Here is an 18572-nt window from a genome sequence, read left to right on the forward strand (position 1 = left end):
TACCCTGACACAATCACAATCAGGAGAAACATATGAAAAAGAGAGAGCAAGAAACGGTGAAAAAACTTGTAAAACTTTCTTCTTGATTCACCACAAATCTTGAACTAAAAAGTGGGAACAGATTATACAAACACAAACAACACATGCCTAGTCAAAAAGGTGTGAATGTGGAAAAAGGAAATTTCATTTTTTTCAGTTTCTTATTTCTCCATTTTAGGGATGCAAAAAGCCAACACAACCCTGGTTTTTTCTTTCTTATTTTCTTGATTATCTCCATTTTTTCAATGTTAGTTTGTTGAGATTAAAAAAGCAATTTAACAAGAAGCAAACGTTAAGGATTTCAAAAAGACCTAGCTGACTAAAGAAGGTTTCAATAACTCTTATGCTTAAAGAGTATTATACCATTAAATTTCTAACCAAAAAAAGGATATATACACTGAAGTCTCAATATTTTCAACGTTTTGACAAGAAAATCCTAAACTTTATTTTTTTGACAGTAAAGTCCTAATTGACAATTTAACAAGAAAGTCCTAAACTTTATTTTTATTTTTTTTTTTTACAAAAAAATTTTAATTACAGGCTAACCAGAAAAAAATTGTAAAAATGTCAAAAATTGTCTGTAATTTGGACTTTACTGTAAAAAAAATATAGTTTAGGACTTTCTTATCAAATCGATGAAAATATTGGGACTTTAGTTTATATATCCCTTAAAAGTTTTCAGATTTTTCATACTAGTTTGCTTTTTGAAGTTTTCATATTTATATAAAAAAGACTAAAATGTATTATTAAAAAAAAAAAAAAAAGGATAAATTTTCATAACTGATTTATGTGATTTTCAAAAATATCATTTTCAAGATAATTATTAAAAGCATCACACTCTATGTCCCTGTAATTTCAAAATATAATATGGTTGATCTTTATAGCTAATACTATTTAAAACAATGGTTAAGTATCAATAAAATAACTAATTTATGGCTCTTTATGTTTTTTTAAAGTATCTTTTCAAGATAACTATTAAAAGCGTCACATCATACGTCCTTATAGTTTCAAAATATTGCATGAATAATCTTTACAGCGAATTCTTATAAAAACAACGGTTTACCACTTTTTATTTCTTTTGTTGTTTTAATTTGTTTTCTTCTCTTATTTTTTGAAATGGTAAATTTAAACTACTCCTAAACTACGCCTTAAATTCACATATATCCACGATAGAACTTGAACCCTCAACCTCGAGTATGGAGGGCAACACCTGATATCGTTAGGATGTAAGCCATTTGGTTCTTCTCTTATTAACCCAAAGAATCCCCACTCCTTACACATCTTCAAACTAAGTTTTTCTTTTAAAAACATAAGTAAAACATTCATTTTTCCATAAAGATAGAAATACCAAATATTTTAAAATCCTATCATAAAAACAATATATCATAATAGTTATAAAATAGCAGAAGTCTTAAAACATAATCATTAGTGATCTGCATGCGACATAGACAAGTTGGAGTTTTATTACTGCCAGAAGCATAACTTGAAAAACATTTAATTCACAGTTGTAAGCATAAATCTTATTGAATTCCCCAAAATATCACATAACATAATACACATACACTACATACAAACAATGCTCTTAGCTTCGGTACCGATCCACCATCAACATTGGGTATCTAGGCTCTCGGTTCCAATGTTGATCCACCATCAACCCTTGAGCATCTCAGCTCTCAACTTCAGTGTTGATCCACCATCAACCTCTCAACATAATATGTCTACATATCATACAACCACATAGTCAAAAAAATCACGTAATCAATAGGAAAAAGACTATACTAGCCTATTTACCTAATCAACATACTACAGTACACTAACATATAGAGGATATATATTGTAACACATAATATAGTAAGATAATTCACCTAAACAGAAAGCTAGAGAATCACAACTACGTACACAACCTCGCACGAACCGTCTCACGAACACCTAGACAACAATCAGAGGTCAACCCTCAGTTTATAGTTCAATCCTTAAAGTTTAACCGAAAGTCAAACTTGTCAAAAGCCAATTGGTCAAAGTTTGAAATGCCACAAGATCTAGCTTATTGGCACCAAAAAGGAACTTCCTTCACCTTCAATATATACACCAAAAGCTTGAAAGCTCAACAACTCATGAAATAGAGATTAGGGTTTTAGGAGAAACGTTTATGAGGAATGAAGTTGCAAAATGAGGCAACCCTAAGAGTTAATATCCTTAATTAGATCACAAGGCCCAATGTTTAGGGTTTTATGTAAATAGCAGCATTGCGTTGAGACTAATGGTTTTTAGTTGTGTCCTGACCGAACTTATCTGTGTCGCGCTTCTGTTTCCTTCATAAAACTCATCATCCTTAAACACTTAAATTAAATAAATTTGATGTAAACATTCCCAAAAGTAGGCGTTACATGAACACCAAAACCGAAATTTGGAATCGCATCCTACAGACCATATAGCATTGATTATGTGCAATGTAATGAATTTACACATGTGCATAGGAGTGGCTACGCACCGTGTAGCAGATGAAAATCAAGGAGAGGATATGGTAGTGCAATCATCAAAATTAGGGTTAAAAGATCGGATTAAATCCGGTTATGTGATTCTCTATTTATAAGGAGGCTTAGGAACCCATATGGGATAATTACTTGGTCACCAAGTAATTATCCATAAGTTTGGTAAATATCCTAAAGATTTGACCTTCAAATCCTTACATTTAAGCCCCTGGCTACAAGTTTTTTATTAATTAATTAAAGCCTTAATTAATTACCAAACTAGACCCCAAAAAAATTATTGTGTCATTTGTTGCTAATATTTGTCTTTTTGTGTAATCTAAAAGGACCATACAATTAATAACAATTAATAGTAATTTTACCAACTGTTGTGATTATGGGCACAATTTCTAACAAAAATAAAACTCTCAAATACACCCACTTTTTTCTGAATTTGATGGTTTAGACAAGAATGAGTAATTTTCTCTCAAGCACACTTTTAATGGGTTAAGAGGGGACCAACAATGTTACACTTACACCATCAGATTACACAATCATGTAATGAGTTACATAACATTGTAACTCCACAAAAGCACCAAAATGGCAAACTACTTCTTAGAAATTCAATTTATGCATCTCAACATACTTACACGATCGTGTAATCCTCTGATGACCAACATTATCATTTACTTTCATTATTTCATGTTTGGGCACTTCGTGATACTTACACAATCATGTAAGGCCTTTATATGATCGTTTAATAGCCTTGGTATACAAAAAGGTAATGTACTTTACATCGTATACTTCTACGACTTGTAACTTCCTCGTATAAACTTGGATTTCAATGAGTTTTATATCCATGGAAAAATGATCGAAGTGAATTACAACTTTCCTATAACAAATCCCTACTGATCTACTTTTCAGTTGTGATGCATATGCACATTGACATATGCATAATATCCATATACAAAAAAGTACGTCTTTGTGTATTTCTTTCAGCGAATCATCCAAAACGATTTATCCAAATGATTTGTATGTTGTGTATTTTAATAATATCATGGAGAAGATGTTCTTATTATATTTATTATATATTGGAAAAATAATATCTTTGTGTTTGCAAAGCCACTAAAAATTCGTTTATTTACGAAAAAACCATTAGAAAGTCGCTTTAATTTCACACACACACACCCCAAAAAAAAAAAACTATTTTTGTTTTTGAAAAAACTTTGCAACCGAATGGGAGTTTTCTACCGGCTAAAATTTCAAATAAGTACAAATTCTACGGATGAGAGTTTTCATAAATAATGCCAAAGTTTAGGGATTTTTTTTTTTTTTTTTTTTTTTGAAAATTTCCCTATTATTAATATATATAACTTTTTCTCACATAATGCTACATAGAAAAAGAGAAAACTGGTATAAGAGTTTTTGGGGTGGAAATTATGGATCAGGGTGTAAATTGGTGGAGTTATTGGCTGGAATTTTTTTCAAGATTTGATTAATAAGCACTTCTTATTTTATTCCCTCTAAACGTTAAAAAATGCTTATCAGCAAATACCAAACCTCAATATGCTAATAAACACTTTTTACCATTATACAGCACCAGGGTCAATTTTAACCAGTTTCTACAAGGATATACCAACACAGACTTGGTTCAAAATGTAATTTGCTAATTGCAAATTAAAAAAAAAAAATAAAAAAAAAATAATAATTGATTACACACTACAATTTAAACCCTGAGGAATATTTATTGCAAATGGTTGATATACCTGTTTACAATCTTGTTGAAGGTCTGACAAAATATCCAAGTATTAAATAGCCATGTGTGTGTGTGTGTGTGTGTTCATATCTGGCCATTCATTTGAAAAACTTTGTGACACTATCAAACAAATTTAGAGCCTTGAGCTCACCTTTCTTCATATCCCTTAATTTTCTCCTCAATATCTGCAAGTTCCCACAAATCACATCAAAAAAGATAGCATGAGGATGTAGTGAAAGGGGCAAAAGTGTCCTTACGTATTGAGCACGAAAGAGAATTCTCTGTTCACTATTGCACAAGTCTACAGCTAGCTGTTTAAGGAACACTTTTCGGTTGAGTTGCTTTGGAGATGTTATATCCAAATCCATTGATCCACTTGCCTGAAGGAATTTGGTGTACTTTGAAATGCTGGATTCACAGTTATCCAAGATAAACTGGAATGCTTGTTCCTCTAGTTCAGGATACCTGATCTCCTTATTGGTGGTGGATTTATTTGATGCTGCTGCAGCCATCTGAATATAATATATTGCTTTAAATCTTAATATAAATACTCAATGCAACTAAAAGACTGTTTATGTCTTACCTCTTCAAACTTTCCACTCATACTAGGGGGACTCACAGCTAAATACGCGTATGCCATCAGCTCCAATGGCCAACCAGTCACTTGTAAAGGAAAACACTGTGATCTGATACATACAAAATCACACATATGAAATCAGAATTTTTCATACAAGTAAAAGACGTAATTGCCCTCGTCATAGAATAACCTAAAAACATCTTGGATGTGATGAACTCACGCTGATAACCCGTTCTTTTTCAGAGCTTCCAGTTTCTCTTGATAACATTTATCTGATTTTTTAAGGGACAATGGCAACTCAACTGAGTCACGTGGGTTTGTCCCTTGTCTTGGCACAAATCCATATGAGAGCAGGAGTTCTCCATTAGATTTTCTGCCATATGAAATGAACACCTGCAGAAGGAAATTTGGAGTTACAAAAGTTAATTTCCATGTGAGAGTTTACATGAAGTATACTTAAAAGAGAGAATTTTGTAACATGATTACCTGCTCACCTGGCTGATATGGACGATCAGTTGTGAATACAACTCCTTTTGATGATTTATCATAATCCAAAAAGGTTTCCACCTGTCAACAACGAAAAAACAAAATTCTAGTTATTGTCAGTTACTATTAAGTTATCTTGATTTAAGTAAATGAGACATTGGTTTTTAATACATACATCACAGCTATGATTCAGCATATCTGCCCAAGGGACTAAGGCAACCCTTCCATCCAGTGAAGGTAACCTAACCTGTAACAGTAACAAACAAGATCCAGACCATTTAATATTAATAATAATATAAAGATTAGTAATTACAATTTGTTATGTAACTCACCAATCTTGAAAAAAGAATACCGAATGACCATCTAAATGTTTCCATGTTGAACACCTCTTCAGGAAATAAATTAGGATGCTTGGAAAAAATTCTGTCTCTCAAGTCATTATATCTGAAAAAAAGATTAAAACAGGCATTACAATGTATAAGATTTTTCAGGGGTAGAGATAACTGAACAAAGATAGAGAAAATGTCTGCATACGTTCCAGTTACATTGTTGATTCTTTCAATTGCTCGTTCTCTAATCTGTGATGCTTCCAAATACCTATCTAATTCAGCTCGTGTCCTGAAATAATACAAATATGCTGTAGGGGAAAATACTGAGCATGGATCCTTAAATTACTGAAGGAGACTGTGGAATAAGATCAAGGAAATGTTACCAGTATAAAAGGGAGTAAGGCTGTCTTGGTAAGGCTGATATATAGTTGCTCCATCTAGACGATTTCATAAGACTTGCTTCACTAATTAGGTAAGTTGCAATCAATGGCCAATCTGGTACATCATATCTCTTCAAAACTTCCCCTGCTTCTGGAAAACTCCACTCCTGATTTCCAAAATTCAGTGTAAAAAGTTATGATCAAATCAGTTTTTAGGGTTTCTAGTTCCATGTATTAATAAACCTCAATGCCCTAACTGGACATGCTTTGAAGCTTTAAAATGTAACCTAATTAACTCTCCAAATGTGATGGTCAGTTGAATGAAGCTTTGAATCAAATCAATTTGAGCAACATAGATGCATCGTTCAGGTCTATGTATGTAATAATCAAATAAGAGATATCATACCGAATTGGCGGAGATGACGAGTGAGGGAGGTACAAATAGAATTTTCTCCCCCTTCCTGATGTTATTATTCGCAACAAGACCCCGCTCTCCAACATCAACCTTCCGTAGGTCCATTTTCTGAGGCGGCAAACCGGAATCCGTCAGCCATTTCTGCAACGAAGCCGCGTTCTCCAGAGAATCTATTTCGCAACCCCAAGGTATCGGCTGAGGAGCCGCGGCAGCCTTAGCTGTATCGCTGCTGCTGGTGGAGATCGTGCAGCGGATGATCGTTGGTGAGGTTTTTCGTTGAGCGATCGTCAGAGAGCAAGGCTTTCTGAGGGATAAACTTTGCGATAATGAAGGCATGAGTGTGGTCTGGAAGATCCTGGAAGCTTCCGCCATGGCCGGAGACGGAGGGTGGAGGAGAGGGAAAAACCTTATCTACTGAAGCTTGCTTTCGAGTAGAGTGGATACTGGTGCGTTGGTCGTTTTGACGGTTGTTGTAACTCTTTGCCCGTTGGAAAATCTTAATCCTACTTTTACCACCCTATCTTTCGTTTTTTGCAATTTGATCACTAAATAGTTTAACTTTGCCAATCTAACCTAATAGAATGTTACAAAGTGAAAACTCTAAAATATTTTGAACACATAATTTTATAGATAAAATTAATTTATCAATACGTTTTCTATAAAAGTAAAAATAATTTTTTTTAAATCACAATCAATCTTACCAAAATTTGAAAAATATAATATATACAACAAGACTGAAGGTAATCATATAAAAATTAAAAATAAATAAATAAAATTAAATGACATCTTATTGGTATCCAAATATAGAACTATAACCATTTTATTTATGATGTTTAGTATGATATGTTGAAGATATGGTCAGTAATCCACTTATTAATGTTCAAAATCTAACACTACTTAACCCATATAGTCATGTAGGTTCGTCTGTTGAAACTTCAGAAAATAAGACATAACCTCATGTTTGTAGCGGAGATTAATCGGTATATAAAAAATGATTTATTAGAAGTTTCTTACCGGAATAAGTTATTTTTCATCCAAACATTTTTTTTAACTTATAGCAGTATGAAACTTCTAATAAATTGTTTTAATAGGTTTAGTCAAACACTCCTTAAAAGCATTCATAACTTTTAAGTTACAAGTTTTTACTTCTTAAAGGTGCTATTTATTTTGTCACATCAACCAAAAAATATCTTAAAATTCATTACATAAGGTATATTAGCAACGAGTTTTTAGGATATATGATATAGATTTTAGTGTTTTAATTTATTTTTTTAATATTTAAATAGCAAATATAAATTTAATCCTAAACTAATTCTAAAAGGTAGTTATGTAGAATGTATCATAGGTAAGTCATTTGTTCATATATTCTTATACAAAATAATTTAGGAAAAAGGTATCTAAAAATGCAGTAACAAACAAGAACGTGGAGTATTTGGAAGCAATCAAGCAATGGAATCGTCTCCAACGCCGTTGGAACCAGTGTGTCGAACTACCCATATACCATTATTCTGTATCTATATCCTCTTGTGCCTCCTACTTCAAGAGTTTTACCATGTTATCTCATACCACCCCCATTTCCTGCAACTTCCCTTCCATCCATTCCCAAAACCCTAAGCACAAACTTCCAAACTTAAAAACCTCGACTCTCCCTCTTTCTTTACAAATTACCAATGCAAGATATAAATTAAAATTCCCCCAATTGACAAAAAGAGGTCACCTTCAAATCCGTCGGAATTCATTAGACACCCAGAAACCACAAGAACCTGATTTGGAGCAAAAAGATTCAATGAAAGTTGACGGCGAGATTGGTGCTGGTGGTGGTAGCGGCGGTCGGACGACTTCGTTTTTAATCTTCTTGCTGTGGGGTGGACTCATGTATTATATTTTCATTCTCGCACCCAACCAGACTCCGGTATTGATTTGTGAATTATTTTGGTTTTCGTTAACTTTATCTGTTGCAATTTAGCCCTGATTGCCTAATAGGGATGAAATTATGATGATAAATTCAAGTAATTTTATGCAATGGGATGAATTCAATCATTCATACATCGATAATTATTTGAACCGGTGTACTTTCCAGTCGACGGACATGTATCTGGTGAAAAAGCTTTGCTATTTAATTGGGGACGATGGTTTCCAACTGAACCATGTGATTGTGAGTCTATGGAACATTATGGGATTATGGCCTTTACTCTATTGTATGCTGCTGATTCCATCAGGCAGAAGGTACCCAGTCAATCGTAATCTTTAGCTTTGATATTTTGATTCATGGATTTCTTGTTCATGATTAAGAGATTTGAAAATTGTCCCATTTCGCAGCTCAAAAGGGAGTGTTCCTGTGTTTCCTTTTCTGATACTTTCATTCTTCTTGGGTGCATATGCTCTTATACCTTATTTTGTTCTTTGGAAACCACCACCACCACCAACCGAAGAAGCTGAGCTGAAAAAATGGCCTTTAAACTTTCTTGAGTCAAAACTGACAGCTGGGGTAAGATTCTAGTCCTTAAACTTCAAAATTATCCAAAAAAAAAAATGTAAGCTGCTATTTCTTGTATATAGCCCTACTTGATATGAGATGAATTTCCTACTTCATTTCAATAACTACACACCAGATAACATTTGCTGTAGGATTAGGTCTAATTACCTATGCGGGTTTGGCCTCTGGGGATGATTGGAAGGAGTATTTGCAATATTTTGGAGGGAGTAGACTCGTAAGTCCCCTATTTTTGATCCAACAATAACAAGACAATAATATTGTGATAGACATGACATGACATGATATGATAGGATCGAACACTACTAGATAACAGATATAACAAGACAATATTGTACTAGATATAGCAGTACAATATTGTATGTGACATGACATGGTAAGACAAAACAGAACAGAATCATGACTACATGACAAGACAAGTTTCTTGCTCATTTTTTTGTATGAGACAAAAAAGTTGCAATTTTTTGACCTACTGATATTAGTCATGTCATGTTGTGTCTTGTCTTGTCTGACAATGCAAAGTTACTAAAAGGCCCTTTTTGTTTCTCGCAGATACATGCTACAAGCATTGATTTTGCACTGTTATCTACGTTTGCGCCTTTTTGGGTTTACAATGACATGAGTGCTCGAAAATGGTGAGATTTTTTTATTATTGACTTCATAATGTGAATCAAGATTTTAAAATATTCTGAATTATTTATTATATGGTTTGCATTTACAGGGAGGACAAGGGGTTTTGGCTTCTTCCGTTTTCGGTGATTCCATTTTTGGGCCCTTCTTTGTATGTTCTCTTGAGGCCATCTTTGTCAACAGTTCCTGTTGCACCCATCTCACTTGCTTCAAAAGAGGAGTGATGTATATCATATGTATTCGTTGTTCTAAGGCCATATTTAATGTATTACATAATTTCAATGCATAAAAATGTGGAAATAGCAAGTTATATATGTTCAGTTGGAGTTCATTACCTTTTTTTCTATTTTGATGTCGACAATTGTGTAAATGTGTCTATATAATGTATGTATCACTTTTTTACGCTTAGGCTAAAGGGTGTGGTATAATTCTTGCCAATGCTAAAAACATTTCATAAATTAAAAACATTACATTTGATATCATTGTCAATTGGCTCATTTAAATCAATGTCATTAACCCGACATATATGTTCTGCCATATCGTTGCGAAGATCGTGGTGTTTTTTATTGTCACGTATCGCCCTACTTCTTGCACGCCATGGGATGGAACCGGGCGGTATTGGAGCACTTGAGGATACACTTGAGGATGCATTGTCATTTGATTGAAATTGACAAATTATTCTATGTCCGTTTCCCAAAATCATATTATGTAAAATGATACATGCATACATGATACAAGCGAGTTTTTCCACACTTTGAGGATGAACCGGATGTTGTAGTATATGCCAACACTTCTTGAGGACTCCAAATGTTTGTTTGATATCCTTCCTAGCCTTTTCTTGGTACGTTTTATACTTTATGCATTTTGGATCACCCGGACATGTTAGCGTTTTCACAAACACAACAAATTCATGGTATATATCATCAACAAGATAATACCCATAATCGTACATCGTTCCATTCTCTTGAAATGGACAGTTAGGTGCGGACCAATCACAAAACCCATTGAATGTGGGCGACATGTCTAAAACATTAATATTGTTGTTTGAGCCGAGAGCACCAAAAAATGCATGTTAAATCCAAAGATCATGTGACGCAACAACTTCAAGTATGACTATAGGATGACCCTTATCACCCCATGTAAATTGTTCTTGCCATGCATCATGACAACTACCCCTAGCCCAATTAAGACAATCCAAACTTCCAAGTATACCACGAAAGCCATGAACAGTAGCATGATGAACAAATGATGATTAAACGTCAGCAAAAGTGAGTTTACGTAGATACCTTAGACCATAAATCGTGACAATGAATCTACAAAACTCATCCAAACTATCCCTAGCTACCCCCTCAAACATTTGAAAATATTCGTCTAATGAATCAGAAACGGAACCGTATGCTGATTGACGAACCGTAACTGCACATTTTTGTATTTCTGAAAACCCATCCGCACCTCTTGCATCGACATTGTCTAATATATTCAGAAATGTTGACGTCACCTACTATACGAAGATATAAAGGTTTCGCCATTCAGAATTGACGTCGAAACCGGTGTTCCCCGTAAACAGAATTTTCATTGAAGTAGTGTGTCATTAGACAGTATTTGCATTCCAACGATCTCTGAAAAGCATCTTCCGCGTCTTAGGTGGCCTAGATTTGACTTCTTCTTCTTCTTCTTCTTGCACCGTTTCTATAACCGCTTTCCATGATTTAACAACAGTTTTCTTAATGATTAGCAACAACTTACAATTTTGTAATGGATTTGTCATTTTTCTTAGAGAATTTTTTCAAAAAGGTAAGATGAATATATGTTTGAGTGATTAGATTGTGATATGGAGTATATGTTTGTATTTATAGTTGTAAGAAAAAATGAAAATAAATAAATATGGCAACGATCATTTGCAACGTTCACAAATCCCATCCAACGTCCACTTTTTCAAAAAATTTCCCTTGGTAGAAACTCTCCGCCGATATTATACCGGCTGTGAAAATGACCCTATGGCCCGTGTTTAATGGTGGTAAACATGCCAACTAAGCATTCGCCAACAGTAAAAATGCATGACACTGCGTAGAAGGGCGAAGCCAAAAGAAAATTTTAGGGTGGTCCTTACAAAATAATATATATATATATATATATATATATATATATATATATATATATATATATATATATATATATATATATATATATATATAGAGAGAGAGAGAGAGAGAGAGAGAGAGAGCCCATTGATTTTGAAGGTTTTATATGAAAAGTGAATATAGTCCAAAATACAATTTTTTTATGTCTAAAAAAAATAAATCTAAAAAAACTAAAAACTAAAGAAAATTATCTAAAAATGAAATTTTGCAAATTTATAAAACTTGAGGTGTAAAATATATAAAATTTGAAAACTAACTTACTAAAAGAAGTGAATTTCTAAATAAATATGAAGGGTCAAAATGTAAATTTAAAAATGAATTATTTAAAAAAAACCCAAATGTAATGGAACATAATCGAACTTGAGAGGTTAAGGAAGGAGGTACAATATCTTACCAATTGAACTAAAAATATCTTTTAAATAAATTGCAATCAAATAATATTTTAATTATGAATGCAAAAAAAAAAAAAATGAAAATTTGAGGGTGCGCCTGGCCTACCCTGGCCCTAAGGTGGCTCCGCCCCTGACTGCGTAGTCTTAGAACAAAATACGCTTTAAGTATATTCAGTGCATGCATGAAGGAGTCAGACGCTTCTTCTATTCTTTTCCCTGGCGCAGCTGGGCCATCCTGGACTTGAACCAGAGACCTCGCCCGTGAAGTAAATCATCGCACCTACGGTCCAACCAATTGGGAGAGAATCAATAGATTCCTTTTCGGGAGCGATTCATCCTTCCCGAACGCAGCATACAACTCTCCGTTGTACTGCGCTCTCCAAGTGTGCCTGTTCCCCCCTTCTTCCTTACCATGGCAAGTCTTTGTGAAATAACTTAGATTCCAATACTTTTTATTTTTTCATAGCAAGTTCCTTCTAACTTGCTTAATATAGATATTAAAAGATACCTTTACATTTGTTAAAATTTCAAATTATATCTAGTTATATTATTATATCCTATTCATCGTATAGTTCTAAATTAAATCATTTTACTATTGAAAACTGAAATTTCATCCAATAAAAAGTTCCATCTACAGTGTAAGTCTAAAAAAATGGTAAATACACACTTACAAATTATAATTAATAAATTTTCCTTCTATAATTAATCAATTAACATATATAAAATAATTCTATTAAATTATTATTAAATTTTATTAAGTTATATGTCCTAAACAACCCTTATATTCTTATGTGGTGGCATTGTGCTTACATAGCACCAGCAAAAGTCACGCCGTGCACTCTCTCTGTAAATACTATTACTAACTCCAAATTGATAATCAACAAACTCAGTCAACAAGTTGTAACACTAACACATGAAAGTAAATTAACTAATCAATAAGAAGAATTCACCAAGCCCCCAACAATTGCAACAGTTAACTCTAACATCTCTTAACTATTTTGACAAAACAAAATTTTCAATAATGATAGTCTATAATATCATCTATGATAAGAATGATAGTCTAGGACCCAATCAAATCTGATCGAGTCAATTTTGTATTGAGTCGACATGAGTTATGTCTAGAGTAAAAAGATATATGACTCGATCAAGGCAAAAAAGAATAAAAATGGTATAGAATAGTCTAATCCGACAAAGTCATGAAAATGAATTCTTATTTATTAAACATTAAATGTAAAAAAATACAAAATGATCCCTACAATTTGAGACCGTAGACTTAATTCCTACCCTCTAACCCTATTACCCAATAAATACTATTTATTGATTTGGTCTAACAAGTTTTAACAACAGATAAACACGAATCATGAAAATGAACTCATTATTAATTAATAATAAAACCTTAAGCCCGCAATAGTTGAAAAGTTTGACGTTAACACCTTATTTATTTTGACAAGCAAACCCAAGAGTCCATATCCTAACGATATATCATATTTAGTATTTCTCTATACGTACAGTAAAATAATGCGTTTTGTTGAAGAATATTTTGTGTTGTTTAAAAGTGGGATTTGGTGGATAATTGGAATGTCTGATACGTTTTCTATAAAATTTAGAAAGCCAACGGGTAGTATGGCCACACAAGAAAAAGTAAAAACTAGAAAGCAAAACAAAACATGAATCTTGTACATGAAATTGTCACGTATGAAAAGAACCATAACAAATAGTAAAAAACATTAAACAAACGATGTATCCTCCTAACTACTACTACTACGCCATGAGCACATCAATCACCCGTATAGCTTTTGCAGATCATCCTTAAATTTGGCCTTCAATTGTTCCCTCTTTAACTTTAGTGCAGCTGTCACCAATCCAGACTCAGGCGTCCATGCTTCTGGCATCAGCTTTATCTTTGCAGGAAGCTCAAACTTGTCCAACTTCGCCTCTTTTCCTACCTACAAAACAAATTGACAGTTGATTTCTCATATGTGAAAAAAAAGACGTAAATACCCTCATCTTTATTATTGAAATATAACCTTGGAGAGAGATTGCTGGACCTCGGAGACAGCCTCTTTTTTAGCACAAAGCTCAGCATAATCACTGTAACTAACGCCATTACTTTTGGCCCATTGCTCAAGAACCTGGGGTGCAGGGACTACTAACGCCACACAATAACTGTGGAAGGGGTCTGCGTGTAACATTACGTTTTCCACATACTTGCTTGATGCAAGTGCTGCCTCCACCTATAATAGGTCAAACAAAAAGTCAAATAAATACTTGTCCCACTGCCACTCACTCCAATGTTATTATGTGGGCCCTACCTTTCCTAAAGAGATGTACTCTCCATGTTGGAGTTTCACAATATCTTTCTTTCTGTCAATGATTTCAAGGCATCCATCAGGGTGAAACCTTCCGATATCCCCAGTGTAAAACCAACGCATCCCAGTTTCATCAACCTTTCACCCAAAAAAAAAAAACAAATAATCAAGTCAAAACTCAAAAGTCATGAATTAAAATTACACACAAACACACACACCTTGTAAGCCTCATTAGTTTTTTCCTCATTGTTAAAGTAACCAGCGGTTACACTGTGTCCACCAATAACCACCTCGCCACGTGGCATTGGTTTGTCCGATGTCAAATACCCACCTTCATCCCACGAAACAAGCTGCAATACAAATCATATTTTTTGCATTATTTTTTTATTGCAAAAAGTAGATTGCTTTTTTTTTTGGTAAAGAAATGTATTATTATTATACCTTAATGTAGCCACAAGGAAGAGGAGGACCAACACGTCCAACAGAAGGATCATCAAACTCAGAGAAAGCAGCTCCAGCACATGTTTCTGTCAGCCCATATCCTTGCCCAATTGGAGTCCTGAAATAAAATAAAAAATAAAAAAATAAAACATTTACACACAATATGTATATTAATATATTAGTAATAATACATACCCAATGCAGACATTGATAAAGCGTTGTGTATCTGCAGCTAAAGGAGCACCACCACATAGCATGAAACGAATGTCTCCTCCAAGTATGGAACGTATCTTCTTAAAAACAATAGCATCCCAAAATACCTTTTCTACCCCCCATGCCCCTAGCCAGCTTCCTTCTATTGATGTCAACCGTCTTTTGTAAGCTAAGTTAAAAAGCTTTGTAGTCAAACCCCCCTTTCCTTCAACCTATAAAATAATAATAATAATAATAATAATAATAATAATAATAATAATTCAATAAGTTAAAAAGAAAGACAAAATCTCTTGCCATATAACAAGATAAGTCTAATACATACATTTTTTAACACTCCATCACGAACACGATCTAGAATAGCTGGAACAGATGCCAATAAAGTTGGCTTCAAAACAGATGCATCTCCTTTGGTTCCTTTCTTGATTTTATTAGATGAGTCTGTTAATGTCAGGGCTGAACCATACCCAATTGATGCGCCAGCTGTCATCATCACAGTCTGCATAAAAAGTAAAAACAGTGTGTATGAAGATCATACATACAAATGGGAGCTGGTGGTTTATTTTATGTATATGCATAATGCATCATGTATGTTTACCTCAGCAGCCAATTCGAATATATGAGCCAATGGTAAGTATGCCAAGTAGACATCACTTGGTGAAAGCCCTGGGACCACAGTCATCACTGCAGCTGCGGTTGCCACTACATTCCCATGAGTCATCATCACCCCCTGAATACACATCATTGCCACGTCAGCATCAAATTATGGGGCCCAGTTGTTCTTGCTATACAAGACATAACAGGTTGTACTGTGTTTGACATGAGACTGATGTCAATGGGATAAAAATTGCAAGTTTGTGTCCCCCTAAAAAAAGGTGGGACATGAACTCGCTCTTGATCTCTTGTATGTAGAAAAGACGTAAATACCCTTCTCATATATGTCATATAAGAGTGAAGTGGCTGAATGGATAATGATGTATGTTTGGATAAAGTGTCGTATAGGTAAAGTTTGTTTCTTTTTTAGACTAAACGGACAGGACAAAATGACCATGTTACCCTTTGTTTATAAATAATACAAATGCAGCCTAGGAGAATAAGGGCAAAATCAAACCTTTGGTAAACCTGTGCTGCCACTTGTATACATGATAACTGCGACATCTTTCTTGATAGGAAACCTAGCAGGAGCTGGACTTGCCTGCCCCAGTTTCTCAACTTCAGAGAAAGCAGAAACTTTCCAATCACTGATATTAGTGGAAACTTCAGTATTATCACTCTCAAAGTATATGACATTCTTAACAGTTTTCAAGCTTGAACTAACTGAAGCCACTTTCTTCAATAGCTTAGAATCACAGATCAAGGTAGATACTGCTGTCTGTAGAAGATTTATACCATCAGAAGAACTTTAAGAAATTAAACAAAACCAAAAGCATCAACAACAAAAGAAAAGTGTGTTTTCACCTCATTAAGAGAGTGAATTAGGGCATCATCACCTAATGATGCATATATGGTTACAACAGTTATATTCTGCCTGAAACACCCCTGAAACCATAGTGTTCTTGTAGTTAGTGTTCTATCAATATATCAGAAGAGATAGAGAGAGAGAGAGAGAGAGAGAGAGGGGGGGGGGGGGGGGGGGGGGGTATGGGTATCTACCTCAAATGCAATAAACCATTCTGCTCGTGTGTCAGAAAAGATGGCAATTCGGGTATCAGGGTCATGACCAAGGCGAATAAGTCCAGATGCAAAGTTGCAAACACGTTCGAATATCTGTCCATATGTCTCCCACTGAAATTCCCCAAGATGAAGCTTTTCAAACTTTCTTCCATCATTACCAGTAACAAAGTCTCTTTCAACAAGCTTTCGTGTACCTAGAAACCGATAATGTGAATGTTTCTTACAAGACTGTTCAAAGAGTGCAGCCATGGTTGTAGCCCCTTCCCATGGAACTTCAACTAATTTGCTTGATCTGACATTTCGCATGGTAAAACCTGCCTCACCACCAACTTCAACAGGAACACCTCTTTGTTTCACCTTCTTCTTCCCGAGGAACATGGAAGAAAGAACCAGTGGGACAGCAATGGCGAAAATAACTGCAACTGCAGCACTGTATTTGTCTTCCATGAGACTGGAGAGGAAACCACCACCAACAGCTATCTCTTCAGCTGTAGGAGTATTGACGAGACTTCCCTCTGAATCATCCATTATACGTAATCCAAAATGATATCAACCTGAAAGGTTGTCACAAATAAACCATTCATTGTTGAGCTCAAGCAATGATCCGACAACAAATTTATGAACGGCAACATGTTTATATGCTTTCAATTAATAGAAGGAAACAGCTAGAAAGAAGTGCATAATCAACTAATATGGAAGAAATTGCATCACGAAAATATTTTAGGCTAGTGATCCAATTTCGTATCATCAAAATCACAAATCTAGGATTCCAGAAAACACAAACATTCATCGCACTACCTGATAAACAATATGTACAGCTCTGATCAAGAGAAAAAGTATGATAATCACGAAACTGAATCAAAACTATAGATTACATGCGTGAACCTTACGCAATACATTTAGCGATGATAAAATAAGTCGGTGATCGATTCAAACCCTATAAAATTACAACCGAATCATATATAACATCACACAAACTAATAATAATCACATAAAAGATAGAAACGAGTTGGCAAAACAGTAAAATTTGTGAAATCTAAAACCAGTCAAATCACGAAAAGATTAGCTGTGTATTGAAGAACAATTACAGGAAATAGGGGTACAGACCTTTAGGAATGAGTGGAATTGTTAAAACCATGGAGCATTGTTTGGGGAAGGCGGAGAAAGGTATAAATAGAAGCTTTAAAATCTTCTGTAGTCAAGATATGTGTGATCCTTTCAAGAAATATATGAATTTACTTTGTTTCGTTACGACAAAATAAAATTCTAGAAATAAATATTATCATTATTTGACTTTAATAATAAGGGAAATAGATGAGGTGTTGAATTACGTGTGCAGATCTTGAAAATGATTTATGTGAATTTTCAATTGCCAGAGTCTTATTTTTTTGGGATAATGATTTGAAAGGGTAACGAACTTTCGACTTTTGTCACATTTAATCACTAAACTTTTTTTCGTTATCTATTTGTCATTGAACTATTGAAACTGTTCACATTTTACCCTTATGACCGGCTGTTACCGGTCATAAGGGTAAAATGTGAACATTTTCAATAGTTTAGTGGCAAATAGATAACGAAAAAAAGTTTAGTGACTAAATGTGAACAAAATCGAAAGTTCGTTTCCCTCTAAAAAGTTCAATGACTAAATGTGAACAAACTTCCTATTGTATTATGTTTTAGCAAAATTATTTATTTTTGTTTAATTGTAGCAACATTTGTTGATGAAGAAATCTATGAAATAGAAAAACAAAATGTAACATCCGGATTTCTAGGTATCATAATTTAAGTATTTTTCTTTTGAGTTAAGAAAAGAGACTCGACGAGTTGACGC

General features: G+C 34.1%; 3 protein-coding genes across 3 annotated transcripts; 1 reads left to right on the plus strand and 2 right to left on the minus strand.

Moving 5' to 3' along the window:
* Positions 1–4074: 4074 nt before the first annotated feature.
* Positions 4075–6907, minus strand: LOC145005432 (Rubisco methyltransferase family protein). The gene is made up of 10 exons (XM_078964515.1): positions 6442–6907; positions 6039–6202; positions 5861–5944; positions 5659–5770; positions 5502–5573; positions 5327–5407; positions 5061–5233; positions 4847–4949; positions 4521–4775; positions 4075–4448 (listed from the first exon to the last, which is right to left on the minus strand). The coding sequence occupies exons 1-10, from the start codon at positions 6820–6822 to the stop codon at positions 4362–4364; spliced, it is 1512 nt and encodes a 503-aa protein (XP_078820641.1). The 5' UTR covers positions 6823–6907; the 3' UTR covers positions 4075–4361.
* A 928-nt stretch (positions 6908–7835) lies between these two features.
* Positions 7836–9989, plus strand: LOC145006461 (uncharacterized). The gene is made up of 6 exons (XM_078965545.1): positions 7836–8362; positions 8531–8676; positions 8770–8938; positions 9063–9161; positions 9497–9579; positions 9666–9989. The coding sequence occupies exons 1-6, from the start codon at positions 8003–8005 to the stop codon at positions 9796–9798; spliced, it is 990 nt and encodes a 329-aa protein (XP_078821671.1). The 5' UTR covers positions 7836–8002; the 3' UTR covers positions 9799–9989.
* Positions 9990–13677: 3688 nt separating this feature from the next.
* LACS8 (AMP-dependent synthetase and ligase family protein) lies at positions 13678–18001 on the minus strand. Its single transcript, XM_078963329.1, has 12 exons — positions 17849–18001; positions 16721–17295; positions 16526–16606; positions 16179–16439; positions 15666–15797; positions 15393–15566; positions 15053–15282; positions 14858–14975; positions 14635–14766; positions 14420–14554; positions 14135–14341; positions 13678–14053 (listed from the first exon to the last, which is right to left on the minus strand). The coding sequence occupies exons 2-12, from the start codon at positions 17267–17269 to the stop codon at positions 13889–13891; spliced, it is 2184 nt and encodes a 727-aa protein (XP_078819455.1). The 5' UTR covers positions 17270–17295; positions 17849–18001; the 3' UTR covers positions 13678–13888.
* Positions 18002–18572: the final 571 nt, after the last annotated feature.

Source organism: Lactuca saligna, chromosome 7, assembly GCF_052625555.1.
Source record: "Lactuca saligna cultivar CGN05327 chromosome 7, ASM5262555v1, whole genome shotgun sequence".
Classification (NCBI taxonomy): Eukaryota; Viridiplantae; Streptophyta; class Magnoliopsida; order Asterales; family Asteraceae; genus Lactuca; species Lactuca saligna.